This window comes from Sciurus carolinensis, chromosome 16, assembly GCF_902686445.1.
Source record: "Sciurus carolinensis chromosome 16, mSciCar1.2, whole genome shotgun sequence".
NCBI classification, from domain to species: domain Eukaryota; kingdom Metazoa; phylum Chordata; class Mammalia; order Rodentia; family Sciuridae; genus Sciurus; species Sciurus carolinensis.
Window position 1 is genome coordinate 15,451,528 of NC_062228.1, and position 18,576 is coordinate 15,470,103.

An 18,576-nucleotide genomic window follows, 5' to 3' on the forward strand; every position below is an offset into this window, starting at 1 on the left:
ACCTTTAAACAAAGTACAAAAGATTTTATTATTGTTACACAATAGAATGTAAGTGTTAAAAAAAAAACTTGACTGTGTAAAAGTGAAAGGGTAGAGAGCTAGAAATGGGAAAGGATAGTTTGTGAGGTAGGAGGCAAGAGACCCTGTTGATGGTGGTGAGGCTGGTAAAGCAAGAATTTTCTTTCTTTCTTTCTTTCTTTTTTTTTTTTTTGGTACCAGGAATTGAACCCAAGGGCACTTAACCACTGAGTCACATCTCCAGCCCTTTTTAAATTTTGAGACAGCGTCTCACTAAGCTGCTGAGGCTGGCTTTGAACCTTCAAACCTCCTGTCTCAGTCTCCTGAGTGGGGATTATAGGCATGCACCACCACGACCAGCTAATAAGAATGCTTTTGAAGGACAATTTGGCAGAACCTGTTGGGACTTTTAAAAATCTATCTGGAAGGATTCAAAAGAAGTCTGCAACAAGTTACCTCCAGGAGGGGATCAGAGGGGTGAACGAGTGAGGGAGGCCCTTCACTACAAGGCTTTCCTATCTTTGAATTTGAACATTAAAAACATTTTTAAAACAAAAATAAAGGGCATAATCAATGACTCAGCTTCCAGAACTGTCCCCTACTGGGAGAGCATCAGCACACAGATCTGCGCAAGGTCCTATACCAAAGCTGCTGGACGCACATCTCAGGAAGGTGATGGGTATAGGACACGAACATCACACAGTCAAAGAATTAAGTAGACCTATACCAGCCAACATGGAAAGGCATCCCTAATATCTCTTTTAATAAAAGAGTTTCTCAACATGTATGATATGAGTATATTCTAAAATTATATGTGTACATGATTTACACATGAATACAAAACAAGAGTCTAGAAGGACCACAGCCAATTGTGCACAGCAGTTACCTCTGGGCATAAGGACTGGGAGAACGATTCCCACGGGAGCATTTCTTATTTAACTTACTATGAGATGTCTACACAACACGTGGACTTTCTTCAATAATTCTGTCTATGTACAGTGTTGCCCGGTCAAGTGAAAAAATGACTTTGCAAGTGCAGGCCATGTAGCTCAGTGGTAGAGAACACACTCAGTGTACACGGGTGCTGGGTTCTATCTCCAGCAGCAAATGGGGAGAAAAGAAAAAGGGACTTTGGAGCTGGGGGGAGCAAATTCAGCCAACGAGCTCTGGACATTTCTGCATCCCTGAGAAGAGGCACAATGAGGAATGACGGGTCTATGACAAAGTCATTTCTATGTTAAATGTATCAAGACCCCTCAGTGTGGTGATCCATTCCATCTCTGAACCCTCAAGTGTCAAAACAAGTGGGTAGAAACCACCTGTGTGACAAGGAGCTCAACAGCAGAGTCCCTCAGTCATCCCAGGACCTGCACAACCTCAGCATTTCATGAATGAGCCACCGCCCAAGATGCGCTTCCCCGAGCTGCCTGACCTGCAGCTCTTCTCCTCTGCTCCCCAGCAACGGCCTGAAGCAGCCCCATCATGGGGGGTGTAGTGAGGCAGTGACCCGGGATGAATCCCCAGCTGGCTGCCTCAGAAGTGGGCTCCTGGGTTAACAGCATGCACACTTCTCAGAACCAGCAAGGTCAGGGAATTTCCATTCTACCTGGGCCTGGGACTGTGGAGCCCGGAGGCCTCTTGGCTGGAGGACAGTGATTCTGTAGACAGCCACACCGACACCACCCACAGCTGCTGATTGTTTATTGCACAAGAAACTGGCAATACCAAAGCAGGGGGTGGGCATTACAAAACAACCCAGTGACCAACCCCGTGCTACCGTGGGGCATTCCACACAGACACTTCAGTTATATACACGTTTGCACGCACACACACGACACACGTGAACAGCCATGGGCCTGATGCTTCCAAACCTCCCTGGCAGCTTGCACCCCTACCCACCAGACGGAGCAGCCTTCAAGGTGACATGCACTGGGAAGTACTGAAGGTGACGGAAAGGAGGCAAAGGGCTGAGCTGCAGCGAGTTTAGCCACTCAAATCAGCACGTGCAGCGTGGTGGACGCAGGCAGCACCTCTGTGGGATGGGGAAGGATGAGATGTGGGAAGGAGAGACTGTCCTTGGAAGGTTCCTCCAACCAGTCTGAGAGCCCGCCCGGGGTCCCAGAAAGCAGGTCTGTAGCCGGGGGTCCATCCCTAGAGCCCTGGGGGCCTAGACTAGGGAGTATGCCACCATCACTCTGCGGCTTCCCAGAGGAGCCTGCAGATTTCAAAGGCAGAATCCCCAAGGCGAGCCAGCGAGCCAGCGTTGGGGCTCCTGCTGTGGGTTTCAACGGGATCATTTCCCACATGCAGATAAGCCTCCCATCTATGCAGAACGAACACTCCGCTGGCCACAATGGGCTTCATTCTAAGCAGGGGACTAACAGGCCCTCTGGAGCTCCAGGGGCTGTCAGGGAGGGACAGTCTAGACCCATCTACCCCTCAATGGGGGCCACGTGGGCGACTGTATCTAGCAAAGGATCTCATCTCTATCAAAGGCGCAAAGGTGCGGGTGGCACTCAGGACACCAAGCCTTTCCTCCAAGTTCAGGGACTTGGATGCTGCACAGTGAAGCCACAGGGTCAAGCCCACCTGAGCTCATGGAACTGCTAAGCAGGCTCCTGAGAGGAGAAGCTGTTCTGGAAACTCTTGGACCAAGGGGGACAGGTCCCTCAAGGCCCCAGGACACCTGGGGCACCAGCTCCTTGACAGAAAGTGACAGCAGCATATCAAAAACAAAACAAAAAGCAACCCTACACACAAACGCTTCAAGTTTATGTAAAGAACAAAAAGGTCTGGGGGACTTTGCTGCTTCCCCTTCCCCCGAGACCCAGGCGGGCAGCTCGCCCAACCCTTGGTCTGCCAGGCAGGGACGACCTGAGCTGGCAGTGCCGAGTCCCTGTTGCTTGGCCTCTGTGGCTGGAGTCTGCCAGGAAGGGAAGTGAGGTGAAGATCTTGACAGTCTTTCCCTCAGACCCACGTTTCATTCAGACCCTGGGAAGTTCTATTAAGATAGAACCTCTTTTGCTGGCAAAGACCCTTGGCTTTCTCAGTGCAGAACAGCCACCCAGAGCAGCCAATCTCTTCACCTAACCAGCCTGTGAGGCCTGGGCTTCTGCCGCAGCCCATCAGGGCAGGGCCCACTCACGGACACCTAGGTTGGTCCCAGGGGATGGGGGAAGTTTTGCAGAGGTCAGTTCTCAAACTTTGCAATGGGTGATGGGGTCAAAGGTGACGAGGGGCTTTATTCCAGACTACCACCAGCAGGTAGGAGGGAGGGGCTGCAGGGCCTCCTAGGGTCAGGCTCTTCCACCACCAGCATGATGACAGTGTGGTTCCACGCAGGGCCGTCATCTACAGGGGCCTCCCAAGGGCTGCATGCCTGTGGCCTCCAGGCAGGGAGGACTCAGGACTACATGTGTGCTGGGGGGCATGGAGGTGGCTGTTACTCCTGTCCAAAGCCCTCAGTCTCCTCAATGGCATACAGCAGCTTCTCTTTCAGTTGTTCGTAGCTCTTGTAGGGTGGGAGGTCCAGGCGGTTGAAGCTGTTGGGAGGGGAGAGCAGCATGTGGCATCCAACGCTAGGGCTCCAACAGCCCTGCCCAGGCTGGGATGCGGTACCAGCAGAACCAGTTGGTCAGGCCCCAGTGCTCTAGTTCCTGGACCCTCAGGGAGTTAGCAAAGGAATGGGGACAGTGGGAATGACTTTGGGAGTGGGCACTTGGGGCAGCAGCTCTTGTCTACTGGAGCAGAAGGGCTTCAGTGTGTAGAACTTGGTATTATATGTCGCAGCCCACCTCTCCAACCCAAACCCCCAGGGCTGTGCCAACATCAGAGTCGAGGCCCTGAAGCTGCTCCACCTGCTGGGCTGTGAGGAGCCTATCTGGTCTGTGAGGCTCCACCACGTCTACCCAAACCAGCATGCTCACCAGGTGTGGCTTCTGGGCAGCCAGGTTTCCTTGCCAACCTTATCGATGCAGAACTTCTGTGGTCCATTGCTCCCTGTTATCCAAGGCAAGGCAACGTGTATCAACAGAAGCGGCCTTCCCAAAGCAGGACCACTAGTTCCACCCACAGATGCGCAGTCCAGCTCAAGGGGGCCACGGCTCTTCCTTCTCCCAGTGACTTGTTTCTGATGACTCTCCTCCCCCAACCAGGGCCCCAAGAGGGCAATGGAAACATACCGATGAGTTCAACAAATCCCCCCACGGGCAGGCGGCAGGTTCCAGTAACAAACTGTAACAGCCGGATTCTTTTTTCGTTGTCCATCTCCTTTACCACCTGCAATTCCACAAGCCAAGGTGTAGTCAGGGGACCCTCTCAATCTGGTGAGTCCCTTAACAGGCAATGCTCTAGCTAGCCAAGGGCCTCTATGAGGACACCAAGCCACCTTGGGCAGGAATAACAGCCACCAACCTGGGAAACCTCAAAGTTGCTTTCTCTAAGAGGATGTGTCCATGAGACACCTTGGGGCAGGTATTCTCCTCTTATCCAAGTTCCACTTTTTAAAATATACTAAAGATGGGAGTGACCACTTAACGGGTACAGGGTTTCTTTTGGGGGAAATAAAGTGTTCTGAAACTAGACAGTGGTGATAGTCACACAACATTATTGAAGGTTCTAGAAGTCACTGAATTGTGTGTCTTCAAATATTTAAAATGAGGCGAGTACAGTGGCATATGCCTAGAATCCCAGTGATTCAGGAGGATGAGAAAGGAGGATTCCAGGTTTGAAGCCAGCCTCAGCCATTGAACTAGACTTAACAATTTAGTGAGACACTGTCTCAAAATTTAAAAAAAATAAATGAATAATGAAAAAAATTTAAAAAGAGCTGGGAATAAACCTCAGTGATAAAGCGTTCCTTAGATTCCCAGTATCAAAAAATATACATACATATTTAAAATGAACTGCATGTTATGTGAATTTTGCCTCCACAAAAAATTTACACACACACACACACACACACACATAAACTAAAGATATGTTACATTTCTTTTTTATGTTACTTCATAACAACTATAGAACACACACATATAAAGAACAGAAGTCATTAAATACAGGATGACAAGCTCATCCCATTTTTCTGGAGCCTACCACCTGCCTTCCCATCTCATCTGGCTGGAGGAAAACACATGACCAACAGCAGCTGTACTTCCCGGGTGAAGTTCCCCCCGCTCTCTCCTAGCCAGCACAAGGCTGACCACGGTCAACCTCCTGTCACATGAGCTGGCCAGAGTCCAGCCACAACAGCCTCCATTCTGCTGGAGGTGGTGTATCAACCCCTTCTGCAAGTGGGGAGATGCAGAGCACACCCAGAATAAAGGATCCTTAAGTCTGAGAGCAAGCCAGGTCCTGTTTCCTCTGGGTGACTGCTAAAACATCCCTCCCTGTCACAACCCTTGTCCCCAGCCCACCAAGGACAGGACCCAAGACCCACCTGCCAGAACCACTGGATCTGCTTGCTGTTCTTGGTGTAGTGCCGGTAGATGGTGTTCTTCTGCCAGTCACTCAGGTCTATCTCCTGCATGCCGCACAGCATCAGCTGCAGCCAGGAAGACATCAGTGGCCCAGGTGCCAGTCCCTCCCCATCGCCGGGGCCTGGGGCCTGCACTCTGTCACCCTTCACGTCCCCAACCTCTTCAACCAGCTACTTTTGCAGGTTCTTTCAATACCATGGGTAACACCAGCCCCAGTGTCCAGGGAGGGTGGGCAGAGGTTGGGGCGCAGCCTCCATCCTGCTGAGTTTCTCTGGGTGCACAGGGAGCACATCAAGGAGCAGGAGCTGGGGGTCCTAACAACTTCGACACTCACCTCCAGCTCTTTCTCATCAAAGTAGCGCAGCCACTCCAGTGGGGCCACCTCATTGAAGCCATCCAGGAAGGCTTTGGTCTGCTCTTCGACGCCTCGGGTGAAACGCCAGTCAGTCAGCAGCCTAAAACCAAAGACCAAAGTCACTGGGGAAGCCCAGGAGCCCAGGACCCCATGCGTTCTCAGCCTGTCCATGTGGCCATACAACACAGCAGCCACTAAGGCTCTGAGAGTCAACCACTGGAACCAGCATGCCGAAGGCCTGAGCGCAGCCTCGGGACCCTCACGGTAACCCCAAGATTTCCCCTCTCCCTCCTGCCCTCCCACTGCCACTCACTGAACCTCAAATGTATGGAAATGGGGAGATTAAAGGACAAGACCAAAAGGCCTGAGGACTGTACGAGGGAGGTTTGCACGCTAGTACCCGAGACACGGATTTAAGGACACAGGACCCAGTTACTCTTCTGTTCAGGAGGAAAAGAAGGCAACATCTGAGCTAAGCATCATCCAAGAAACTCCCTGCAGTCGGGAAGTCTCCCACATGCCTAGCAGAGCAACCAGGAGCTGGTGACCGAGTGTCTGGGGCTCCGGCAACCCTCACAAAATCATCACCTGACCAGCCGTAGGCCACCCAACAAGGCAGAAACAATTGGGAGGTTCCTGCAACCTCGCTTGAACCATGGGCCCCATGTGGAGGCCTGGCTGAAGAGAGCACCCAGGAGACAAGAGCAAGGAATCCTTTGAACCCACTGGGTCCTGCACCCCTCCCGCCCCTCCCTGGAGCTGAGGCTTACATGATGTACTCTTCCTTGTTCTCCTCTGTGACCCGGATGCTCTCACCACCTTCCTTCAGTTCATGGGTTGTCACTTTGCCCAGGATCTCCATGTCCTGGATGAAGAACAGCTCCAGACCACATTCTTCTAGATTGTTCTCTCTGGAGCACAGAAGGTCAAGATAAAGATGTCCATCTTAGCAGAGTCTTCCTGTGGTCTTGCCCCACCTCTCACTTTTACTGCCCACAGGACACCAAGGACTCACAGGTGGCCTAGAATGCTGAACTGTGGCACAGGACATCTCCTGATGCAAGGAGAGATCTCTAGAACCATCCTACAGGGGACCTAGAAGCTGCTTATCTCCATAGGAACTTAGAGAGGCTGGGCAAGTGTTCATGGGTTTCTTTTTATAATTTTATTTTATTTTGGGTGGGGGGATGTTACAGAGGATTGAACTCAGGGGCACTTGACCGCTGAGTCACATCCCCAGCCCTATTTAGTATTTTATTTAGAGAGAGGGTCTCACTGAGTTGCTTAGTGCCTTGGTTTTGCTAAGGCTGGCTTTGAACTCAAGATCCTCCTGCCTCAGGCTCCCAAGCTGCTGGGATTACAGGTGTGTGTCACCGTGCCCAGCTTGTGCTCATGGGCTTCTGGCAGAGGAACTCAAGGTTGCGGGTGTCCATTGCCCAGCCAGAGCTCTGCCTCCCTTGGCCCAGGGCAAACAAGGGGCTCACTTAATCCAGACAATGGAGTTGTAGAATTCAGGGTCAATGGACTCCAGATCTTTCAGGGTTGGTCTCTTGTTGAGCATCCGCTTGTAGAAAGGGAGAGTGAAGCCTGTGTCAATAAACTTTCCATGGTACAGAGCCTGAGAAAGGAAGACGCGTGTCAAAGAGGTTTGGCCTTCTCACAACAGTAGCCAAGGCAAGCTCTTGGATGTTCCACATCGAAGGCCACCACTGCCTCCCCTCCCTGATAGAACCCAAGCAGTCAGCTGCCTCACAGGCAAGGGAAGGTCTGGGAAAGGAGGACCACTCTGTCCTGACTTGGACGCTGGCACAGACTCTCATCCCAGCCGACAGGCCACAGGGACAAGTGGAGCCAGTTCACTGCCTGCGCAAAATGCCAGCCAGGCTGTTCCTAGGATTGCAGCGACCTGCCCTGTGGTCTTAGCAAAGGCTTGTTCAAAACAGCTCCAGGTGGCAGCCCTGACTCACTGGTACTCAGAGCTGAGTGGCAGAGGTGGCCAAAAATAATGCAGACGCAGGGATGGAGAGAGCTGGCGGCCAGCAATGAGTAATAGTCTAGGGTTTCACTGGTCTGTCCCGTCAGCTGCTGGGCCAGGCAGGTCTCTAGACCTGGGAAAAATGTGCCCACCGCCAGAGCCTAGCACCTTGGCCAAGAACTTCCAACGAGGGGAAGTACCATATTTAGTCATAAACCCTTAGGGCCCTTGGGTCCTCCTGAGAGGGGAGCAGGGCAAGACGCTTGGGCAGTCAGGGGGCGAGCAAAGGAAAGTCAGCACTGAAGCATCTCAGGGCACCCGCCAAGCAGCAGGGCGGCTATCAGACGATGCTCGCTATGGGGGATGTGGCATGACCCTCTCTCTACAAGCATGCTGGGCCTCTATTTCTAGATAGATACACAGGCCATCAGCCCCTACAGGTTGCTGCCTAACCCTGCACTGACCTGTCTACAGGGGTTCTGTTCTAAGCCCATGCTGACTCCAAATTCCTTTCCAGAAGCCCTCAGTGTCTCAGTGGGACACTCCCAAACACTCCCACCCCTGGCTCAGGACAGACAGTGGCACCTCCCAGAGACTGGCAGCAGGAGGTGGTTATGAATTCACCCCACCCAGCCACCATCCCAAATCCACCACGGGTGCTCACTTAAGGTTAAGTGAAGCCCATGGCCCAAGGACCCTTTGCAAATCAGCACAATAAATCCTTCAGTGACTCCCTGGTACCTCCCACTCCTGGTGGCCACTCTGGTTTCTCCAGAACTACCTCTAGCTCTTTGTATTTTCAGGTTAGGAGTTCTACGAGGAAGAGAGGTGAGGTCCAGAGTAGGGGTTCCAGTCCATGATGCTGCTCCTTGGGCCCACAATGCCTCTGATGCCCAGGGCTGACCTCCTCAGAGGTCTCAGTGAAGAGTGGATTCCCCTGGTGCCCTTGGCACGCTTCACCAGGAGGAGGAAGGGGAGGAGAAAGGCAGTGCTGGGACTCCCTTACCATGGCAATGAATCTGCCAATAAAGCGGAAGTAGGTGAGGTGGTCCGGGTTGATGGAGGAGGCGGGGTTGATCTGCAGGCAGTAGTTGTTCTTCCCAGCGTATTCGAATAAGCAGTACATGGGATTGAGCACCTCGTGGGACAGGAGGAAAAACCACTCTCTGAGGGAAGACAAAAAAAAGAACAATGGAGCCCTCATGCACCCGCATAGCAGTTATGACTCTGCCGTGTGTCTCAGGGAGGCTGGGAAGTCAAGTCCACTGCGGTCAGGGCCCAGGCCAGGCTATATTAATAGCTGGTCTGTAAGCCAGTGTGGTTCAGACCTAGGGTGAAGCAGGACAATAGCACTTTCAGAGGATGCTCAGGAAAACCTGTGTGCGTGCCTGTCAGCTCCAGGTGGTACACTCCAGGACTTTAGATCACGGCAGCCAGACTTTCCAATGGCAAAGGGGCTCCCACCATGCCCAATTTTGCTGGCTGTGCACTGCACGAGAGCCCCATGTTAAAGCGTCAGAGACATGCACATTTATTATAACAATTTTTCTGCAGAAGTGCTATATGACAGCAACCACCCTACTGAGTAGGCAGCATAGGTGTATAATGGTAACACGTCCCCAAGTCCTGAACGACGACGACTCTGTGACCCATGCTACCTCCAAGTCACAGACCTCATTCCCACCCGTTCTCACACTTCACCCTCCCCTCACCCCGACCCCATCACCACACCCATTCCCACACTTCCACAATTATCTGAAACAACACCCATGCCTCAGCATCTATTTGCATCCTATGTACAAGCCCCCAGCCAGAATTTAGAGTCCTTTTGGGCTTGAACTAAGGCGGCTGAGGGACACCCCAGGGGCCGGTCCCTGGTTGCTGGGCTGTGTGTGGCCGGGTCGACGAGAAGTCCGATGCAGAGGGTGCCCCGGTATCCTGTCCGTGGTTCTACCCTGTGGTAGAACAGCATGACGTAACCTACCATAGGGTAAAACCACTGGCAGGACACAGAGAGAGACACAGGGCAGGAGCCACACCAGAAGCCACCAAGCAGAGCCTGCAGAGGAGGTCACTGCGGGAAAGAACAGTCCATCCACAGGGCCAGCGCAGAAGGCAACAACACCAGCAAACAGAGCACCAGAAGCGAGTCAACCCAACACCAAGTGAGAAGACAGCCCCCACCGTGAGGGTCAGTGAGCCGGGCGGTCCCAAGGCCAAGACGCTCCTCTCTGCTGGGCCCTCTGCCCTGTTGTCCAAGGCAGCACTTTCCCAGAGAGCCTGTGGACTTTTTCAGGTGGGTTGGGGTGAGGGCAAGACAGTGCTCTGCCTTCTTTCTAGGGATACATTAGCCATTTTAACTTTGTCAACCCCATACACTTGGCAAGCAGCTGAGTACGAACTAAGACATCTGATCATGACAGCTCACACGTGCCTCGCGCTCTGGGACACTGAACTTCCCTGGCCTGGCCCCTCAAAAGGAAGGGAAGTCTAGGATCAAATTTAAGAGACATCCACACAGCTGCAGTACTCAGCCTCTGCCCACGGAGCAGATGGACTGGTTAACAGAAACAAGGACATGTGGGATGGAGAAAGAACTGTGTCCTGAGACCACACCCAGGAGCCCCAGGCTCCTGTGACCCAGTAACTAAAGGGCTAATGCCTGACCCTGCTCCAGTACCCACTGGGATTAGCCAGAATGACATTCAGAATGTCACCCCTGTGCCCCCTGCTGAAGATGCAGAAGAGTTTTGGGAATAAATATGAGTAAGGTGGAGGTGGCCCTCTGACCACAGGGAAGAGAGATGCAGTGTGGTCTTCCGGGGCACCCGAGCTCACCTGGCGATGCCTCCATAGTCCAGGCCCTCCTCACCGCGCATGATGATGTAGAGGCGGCGGCGCAGGTCATAGGGTTTCATGTTCATGATCTGGAGAGACAGAGGATTTGGCCAGCTTGTCACATCCCCAGCACAGCAGGCGGCTGATGTGTGTGTGTGGCGGGGGGAAAGGGGACTCTAAGGCATACTGTCTAACAGACATGGTTCTCAAGACCCATGACTAGAAATCCCACAGCATGGGTTTGACAGGTCATGTGACAGAGGAGGGGGAGTGGAAGGAGGATTAGCTCCTGCCCCACATCTCAACACTATGACTATTCCCAACCTGCTGGAAAGAATCCTCGAAGAGTGTCTGCCTGGAAACACTGATCTTCACATGACTGGGTAGGGCATTTGACTGAAAAGAGACGGAAAAAATTCAAATCAGAATCCCATGGGTATCTGCTCAATGTGGTCTGCTGTCTGCACAAACAGGCACCCCCCGCCCAAGGATGGGAGCTGGTTCCGAGAGGTGATAGCCCAGGGCGAGACAAGCATCTTGCACCCTTAAGACAGAAACATTCCAAGGCCTGGTCTAGGCCAGAAAATTGGGCTACAAGAGGGCCCACCTCCACCGGGCCCAGAACCAGAACTCACGTGGCAGAGGAAGCGGAACTGGTGATACTTCCACCGAAAACTTCGGTCGTAGGCACCGGGGGATCCTTGCTTGGTCCTGGGAAGAGTAAAGGTGTTCTAGAATTTGTTTGATTTCTCAAAAATATAAACGACCTATCTTTGTCAGCCCTAGGAAAAGGTGATGCTCTGTAAATTTAAAGATGAGCAGAGGGAGGCATAAGAGAAAGGAAGCAGCAGCCATTAAGTGCTCTGAAGAGACAAAAGACTATACAGAAACGATGCCAGACCTCTTGCTTTCAGAGAAACATTACTGGTACTGTTTGGATAGACAGGATTGCCCCTTCCTCCCCATCCCTTTGAGGTGAAAGCAACATTGACTACTAGAGAGCAGTGAGCAACAGTGGTCATGGGAACCAAAGACCTGTCAACAGGACAGAGGCCTGTGCTGATGGATGCTACTGGTGCCTGTCAAAGTTCTTACCCAGACTCAAACCCTGGGCGAGGATCCTTGAAGGTGGTGGTACGAGTATTATGGTCCACAAAGTACCGCACCCCCTCGCTGGTGTACTTCATCTCCCATCCTGGGGGCAGAGCTGGTTCCTGGATCATCCTGGAAGCACAGGTAAAGAGGGCACAAGGGCTAGCCCCACCTCTGGGCCTCTGCTTAGGAGGCTGGTGTCCTCCAAGTGCTGCTCTGTTTCCATCTCTACACAGGCTCTATAGAGCCCATGAGTGGGCCCTCAGACATATGCACCTGGCATAACCCAACTTGTGAGGATCCAGGATATAGGCAAAAATACCAGCCAGTGTGGATGGCATTGGTTTGAGTGGACACCAGCAATCCTATGACACCAAGAGCCCAGTCCCACTTCTCATGGGGACTGGGGGTTCCTTTATAGCTTTTCAATCAAACTCTGAGCACCCTGTACAATGATACTGAGACCAGTAGCATCTGCTGGTGGCCATTCTCCACCCACCAGGAAGGTCTATTTGAGGAACAACTTTCCAGCTTCCATTAGGCTGACACTGTATCCCAAGAGTCTCAGGGCGCTTGTATTTGGCTCAAGTTCCCCAACATCAGTGCTGCAGGGTGAATGCAGTCCCAGATCCCCGGCCAATGCTGGAACTGCACAGAAGCACAGCCCAGCCCAGTCCTCACCCCTGGGTCCGAGGGTCCTCCCACTGGGTAGTGCGCGTGTTATGGTTCACGTAGTACACTCGTCCATTGTCCTGCCTCTTCTCTGCCATGGGGGAAGAAAGGAGAGACCGCACTCAGATTCAAACATCGTGCGTCAGTGTCCTTCCCTCGGCTCCCTCGCCTGGGCCCTGGGTCTGAATCTCTGCCTATTGGAGAACCTACTGGAGAAGTTTAGCTGGCTGAAGCCTGGCTCACTCACACTTGTCACTGGGAGAAAGGACAAAGAGAATCTTTCCCTGTCGTTGGGGGGAGGGATACACACATTTTCAACCTCTGTGATTGTTTGGCTTGTCAGAGGGAAGGGGTGGTGTGGCGGCACTGAGGGGGGCAGCCTGGAGGAACCAGAGGCTTAATTGCATCCAGCTGTGTGCAGTAAGGACACCCTGCCAGCCTCCACTCAGCCCCAGAGGGTGGGGTAACCCACCAGCGCCAGGTGGGTGGGAGAAAACACCAGAGGCAAGGCTCCAAACTCCAAGGAGGTCACCTTCCTCAGGAAGTTTCTGAGTTTTCCTTTGCTGAGTCTGTCCCAGAAACAAATGATGCTAATGGCTCTCCCTCTTTTACAAGATCAGAGTGAAATTGAAGAAATGACAATAATCAGTTCCAGAAGCTACAGGTAACCCAAAAACTGAAAAGGGGGCAGCACTGAAAAGACCCCCCCCCAAACCAGGCTGCACTATTCCAAGTTTCAGCCCCAGGTCCCATCTCCCATTCTGCCATACTTTATTACACAATTGGATTTCTATAAACACAGACATTACTTGTCAATCACAACTTAGTAAAGTTGGGAAAATAAGGGAGAAAGAATAGGAGGCGGCTGGCATGCTGCAGAGCTATCCCTACCAGACAGCGTGTGACCAGCGCAGAATGTGGGCTTCCTGAGAGGTGCCGGAAGGATAGGCCGCTCTCAGCCCAGGAGCTACTGCTTTGAACTAGTTCCCCCATGGCTGCTCTGTGAAATGCCAAAGCCAAGGCCAACCACCAGGCCAGGGGATCTGTCCAGCGGGCTTGATGCCTGCTTCATCATTGCTGGCACAGTCTCTAGGCAGGGGCTGCAGCCCACTGAGCAGCCTCACTGTGTACAGTGATAGGTGAGCCCTTCAGTGAGCACAGCTCCATCTGGATCCAAGATCAAGTGGCCTCCAGTGCATTTGTCACAGGACCAAGGACAGAACTGCCCAGGTGTAGACATGGATCAAAACCCATGGTGTCCCAACTCCCAGAACAGTGAGTGTGTGGGGAGCCCCATGGGGTCTTCCCTGGAGTGGCAGAAAGGGACCAGGGAACACCAGCAGGCTGGCCATCAATGATGCTCGCGACTGACGCGGCTGTTCTCTCTACCCATTCTTCCCATCCCTGCGGAGGCAGTGACCCCTGCCAAAGGCCTGGGATGCCAACACGGAGCCCAAAGGACTGTGATTGGGAAGGTTTCCTGACTCTGGTCAGAATGTTCTTTTCTCATTTTGAATCATCACGCTTTTTGTGGCATTTTCTGATTGTTCATAAACAGCACTGACGGACCAAGACTCCCCTATTCCCATCTCAAATATTTCCCCACTTAGCACCTGGGAGCGGTTTTCAAGTCTCTATCACTGCTCTTACTGGTGACCAACATCTAGCAAAACTGCCTCAGAAATAAACTCACTTGACTGGGCTACACCGTCTGCCTCTACAGAGCCAGAAACAAATGTGGCTCAAGGTCACCCGCTGCCAAACAGCATTAGCGATCCTTCTTCAGGTTGATGTGCTTTCCCTTTCAATGCAAGGACTGAGGAGTTTTGCCCTCTCAAATGGGACTTGCTGCCAATCTCTGAGATAACAATGACCTCCCATTGGTCCAGGGAATCAGGGAGATCATCTGTTAGCACAGGGATTCCCAAGCGGGAAATCGAGAAACACAAGCAAGCCTTACTAACTGATATCTCCCACTAGAAGTTCGATAGAAGGTCCTCCGGAAGCCTAGTGGTCACTGGCTAAGTGATGCCCTGTGGGTTCGGGGGGCTGATTCACCTCTTAGATTACTACCAGGGAGCAGCTGTGTCTGCATCCAGAAGATAAGCCTGAAGCAGCACTTCTCCAGGCAGGTGCCATCCTATCACTGTCCTCCCCCCAGAACATGCCTGCCCACCTCTGTCGGGAGTGCATCCCACCCAGCTTTACACCAACCCCACCAACCAGCACCGACTGTCTTCTGCTGGCCTCACCAATAAGTTAAAGACACACCTGCTGATTCCTGTGAAAACTGCCCTCTCCGGGCTCCAGGGCTCTTGCAGTGTTGAGAAAACCCTGCCCGGTTCAGAGAGCGGCAGAATGCACCAGTCTCACCATCTTTAATGACCCCTTTTTGCATGGCCACTCCTTCCTAGAATAGCCATGAAGCCCATAATCTCTCCTAAAGCATGGATGCCTGTCCCTTAACTCATGCTTGTGCAACTGCACCCGGGACTTGGAAGAGGGAAGAGGAGCTATCAAAGGCAAGAAAACCCAGTGCGGGGTTATTAACTAGCAATGAGGTACTTTCAGAACCAGTAGCCAGTGCTCGATCTGCTTCCCTGTGGCTTCTTTCCTAGCTGTGTCACAAATAAAGTGGCTGCTATTAGTCAAAATTAGGCTGAAGTTTTCCAACATCTGAGAGGCAAAGAAAGGTTCTTGAGAATGATTCCCTCCAATCACAGAGTTACAGACCCAAAATAGGTCCATCTGGTCATTGGTGTCAAAATGTCTCAGTGACAGAATGGACTCCTGAGCAGAGATACCCTGAAATGCTGCCAGCTCCATTACTAGTCTTTGCTCAGGCTGGGCATCCCTAGAGGGTAAGCGGGAGGAAAGCGTCATGGGAAACCAAGGGATGGGAATGAAGAAAGAAGACATGCAGGAGAAGAGGACAGAGCGTCTGGCCCTCACACCAAAGGCTGAGGCACAGAAGAACTCAGTACTTACCCCAGCCAGGAGGGAGCGGGCCCAGGGGATCATGGTCAACTGAAGTGTTCGAAGACTAAATACAAGAAATACAGCAGAACACCGAGGTTAAAAAAAAGCCGCCAGTTAAAAAAAAATCAATCGATAAAAATAAAAATACTAACGACTCACTTCCACATTTCAATACTTCACAAAGGATGCAGGGAGCCTCAGGTGGCATCTGCTCCTCTCGAAAGTCTTTGTTTAAGGAAAAAAAAAAAAAAAAAAAAGAACTCTGCACAGAGAGTCCAGTTGGGTTTGGGGAAGGGTGAGCGAGGGGGAGGAAGAGGTGCGCAGAGGAAGGTGGGCCAGGGTGGCAGAGGCAGGAACCAGCCGGGCATGGCAGGAGGGCTCGGGGCAGGGCTGCCTGGCTAGCTCGCCCACGGCCTCTGCTCAGCTCCTGCCCGCAACAGCCAAGGCGACTGAAATCACCACCACCTCCAACTTTCTCCAAGAACCACACACGGGAGGGGAAAAAATATCGCAGGCCTTTCCAATGAAATCATTCCCACAAGCCCTGCCCACGCCCAGAGCTTCCTGGCTGGGGCGGGACCCTCCTCCCTCCACCTCAGCGTCCAGCCCCCACTGCCTCCTGGGCGTGCAGCATCCACCCAGACTGAGGGTACATTCATGCCCCAAGCCCCTCACCTCCCCCAGGAATGTTTTCCTTCCCCTTCACAAAGCACCTTTATTCTTCCCTGCCTGAACCTGAAGTTGTTTAGTGTTCTCTGTCTGCCTGTCTGGGGAGGGGGCTGGGGGCAGGGTGACAGGAGAGAGAAGGGGAGTCGGCTCCAGGACTTCAGGGTCACTGTTTACATTAGAGTCCCCCCCCACCAGCCTAATTCTGCTCCGAGGTCCCTGGGGAACAGCTGCAGTGGATGGAGAGTTCTCAGATCCTTCGGGGAAAGGGGGGTGCTGTCAAAAACTTTTCAGAGTTAAATAAAACAAGTATTGTTCTGCTTGTTCTCCCCCTACCCAAAAGCATTTTTATTTCACTTACTAAAATTTAATCGTTATATTAGGGGATCAAGTTCTAAATGCAGACTTCAGGCTGCTGGGCTGGCCCCATCTGGGGTGATGGAGCCACACACGGGCAGGAGGATGAATGGAGCCCAGTGTTGGCTTGAGCAAACATTGGTGGAGCTCGGCTGCCAACGGACCCCCTTTCGCAGCCCTCCCTCCACCCCAACTGAAAGGACAGAGAAACTTTCTTTCCAAGGTGGCAACACAAGCTCCTCTTCCAAGCAAGTTCCAACAAAGGCGTTTAAGTCCTGAAACCTTAGGTTCCTTGATGGGACAGGGCCCCCTTTCAGTGCCGGACCTCCTTCCCACACGAATGAAACCGCACAAAGTCGGGAAAGGCAGGCCTGGATTTGGGGCACGTGACCTCCCACCTCCAGGAGGGGCTTAACTATCTCCATCACAATTCAGATTTGTCTAATCACTGAAGCACCTCTCCCCAGTTCCCAGCACTCATTTCGGTATGTGTCTGGGTGCTGGAGGGGTTGGAGGTGATGGGGCGCAGCCTCTCATCAAATCCAAATTCCTTCAACTCTGGGGGAAAATCAGTTACCACCTGGTACCAACTGAGCTTCAGCGGGTTTATAGTCATTTTTTGCTTAACTCTACAAATCAACAGACCAGAAGGTCTTTATTGACAGCACTGAACCAGGAATAAAAAGTATTTATCAGACTTTTTTCTTTTTTGTCCCTGAGGATTGAACCCAGGGCCTCACACATACTAAGCAAGTGCTCTACCCGAGTTACACTCCCAGTCCTCAAAAAACCCAAAAACATTTAACAGTACTAGGGATCAAACCTAGGAGCATTCCACCTTTGAACTGTATGCCCAGCATGTTTTATTTTGAGACAGGCTCTCACTAAGATGCCCAGGCTGGCCTCAAACTTGCAGTTGTCCTGCCTCGGGTTCCTAAGTAACTGAGATGACAGGCATGTGCCTCCACTCCTGGCTCCTTTTTTCCTTGAGACTTGGTCTTGCAGTGCCCAGGCTAGTCTTGAACTGCTGGGACCAAGTGATCCTTCCACCTCAGCCTCCTAGGCAGCTGCAACTACAGGCATGTGCTTCTCATCCCTTTGTCTTAATCTTTGTCTTTTTTTTTTTTTTTTTTTTTTTAATATCCCCAACCCACAACATTAGTTTTCTTTCATTCAAGTGAATTTTCACTTAGTTTCCTTTGTATCCTCCCGTTCTCCCCATATCAGAACTCCACTCGCTGTCCTCCCTGACTTTAAGGGGAGAGAAGAGCAGACAGGCAGGGAAGGGCAAGACCAGAGACTGATGAACACAAGTAACACCTGAAATCAAAATCAATGGAAGTTCACGCTTCTAGGAGTTTACTTCTTATAGTCAAGGCAAAACACTTGACTATATTGGATATTTCTTCCCTAAGGCACATAGTACAACCTGAAATAGAAGAAAACCTGAAGGAAGGAAGTAATTAGAAGTCAAGAAGAAACAAAAAATAAAAGACATCATGGCCAGAAAAGCCAAAAACCCCTCCAATCAGTCAATTATCAGCCCTTCTCTTCTAGCACACTTCCCCCAAGATAAGGGATCCCAAAGTGTCACGTGGTGCAAAGCTGGAAAAACACACAAATAAGGCAAGGAAAATTATTACCAGAAGAGAGATCCTGGGATGTGCAGGTAATTCCAAGGGATAGGTCTGCATCCTTTATGACTGGGAACTCAAAAGGAGTAGAGCTGAACCATTTTCCCGGGGAATGTTCCTGGGTTGGCAGATCTGGGGTGCAGGCCATGAGCCAAACAGCTCACGTGAATTCAAGTCCCTTGGGAACTAGGCACCAAGTCCCAGTAATATTTTAAGATACAAATTCAGAAATAAAGAATGTCTAGCAAACACTGCCGAGGGCAAGAAAGGTTCTGGGAAGGGCGTAAAGGTTACAATGTGGAAGGCAGGCATCAGGGTTGTTTTCTCTTGGTCTGCACTCAGTGAACTCAGAACAACACACAGGTGCTAGAGAATTCAGCCCGAGGGACGCTCTGCAGAACAGGAGCAAGCTGTCTGCTTCCAAATGGTGCAATTTGATTCCACAAGTCCGAGCCCCAGAACAATTAGTGTCAGCCCTGCATCCATGGCTTCCTCCTTCAGTCACTGGGTGGGAGG

The 18,576-nt window shown here is 51.8% G+C and overlaps 1 protein-coding gene across 2 annotated transcripts in view; it reads right to left on the minus strand.

Annotated features, from left to right (window-relative positions):
* Positions 1-337: 337 nt before the first annotated feature.
* Positions 338-18,576, minus strand: part of Wwp2 (WW domain containing E3 ubiquitin protein ligase 2) — a 133,248-nt gene continuing 115,009 nt past the window's right edge. Inside the window, exons 9-22 of one of the 2 annotated variants that reach the window (XM_047528031.1) lie at positions 15,413-15,467; positions 12,434-12,515; positions 11,756-11,884; positions 11,296-11,371; positions 10,985-11,056; positions 10,661-10,749; positions 8,829-8,988; positions 7,332-7,465; positions 6,618-6,758; positions 5,827-5,947; positions 5,453-5,557; positions 4,200-4,296; positions 3,945-4,017; positions 338-3,560 (exon numbers count right to left, since the gene is read on the minus strand). In XM_047528031.1, the coding sequence (XP_047383987.1) occupies positions 3,461-3,560; positions 3,945-4,017; positions 4,200-4,296; positions 5,453-5,557; positions 5,827-5,947; positions 6,618-6,758; positions 7,332-7,465; positions 8,829-8,988; positions 10,661-10,749; positions 10,985-11,056; positions 11,296-11,371; positions 11,756-11,884; positions 12,434-12,515; positions 15,413-15,467 (1,434 nt within the window). In that variant the 3' untranslated portion in view covers positions 338-3,460. The remainder of the gene's footprint in view (positions 3,561-3,944; positions 4,018-4,199; positions 4,297-5,452; positions 5,558-5,826; positions 5,948-6,617; positions 6,759-7,331; positions 7,466-8,828; positions 8,989-10,660; positions 10,750-10,984; positions 11,057-11,295; positions 11,372-11,755; positions 11,885-12,433; positions 12,516-15,412; positions 15,468-18,576) is intronic. The other variant, XM_047528030.1, reaches the window with a different exon arrangement.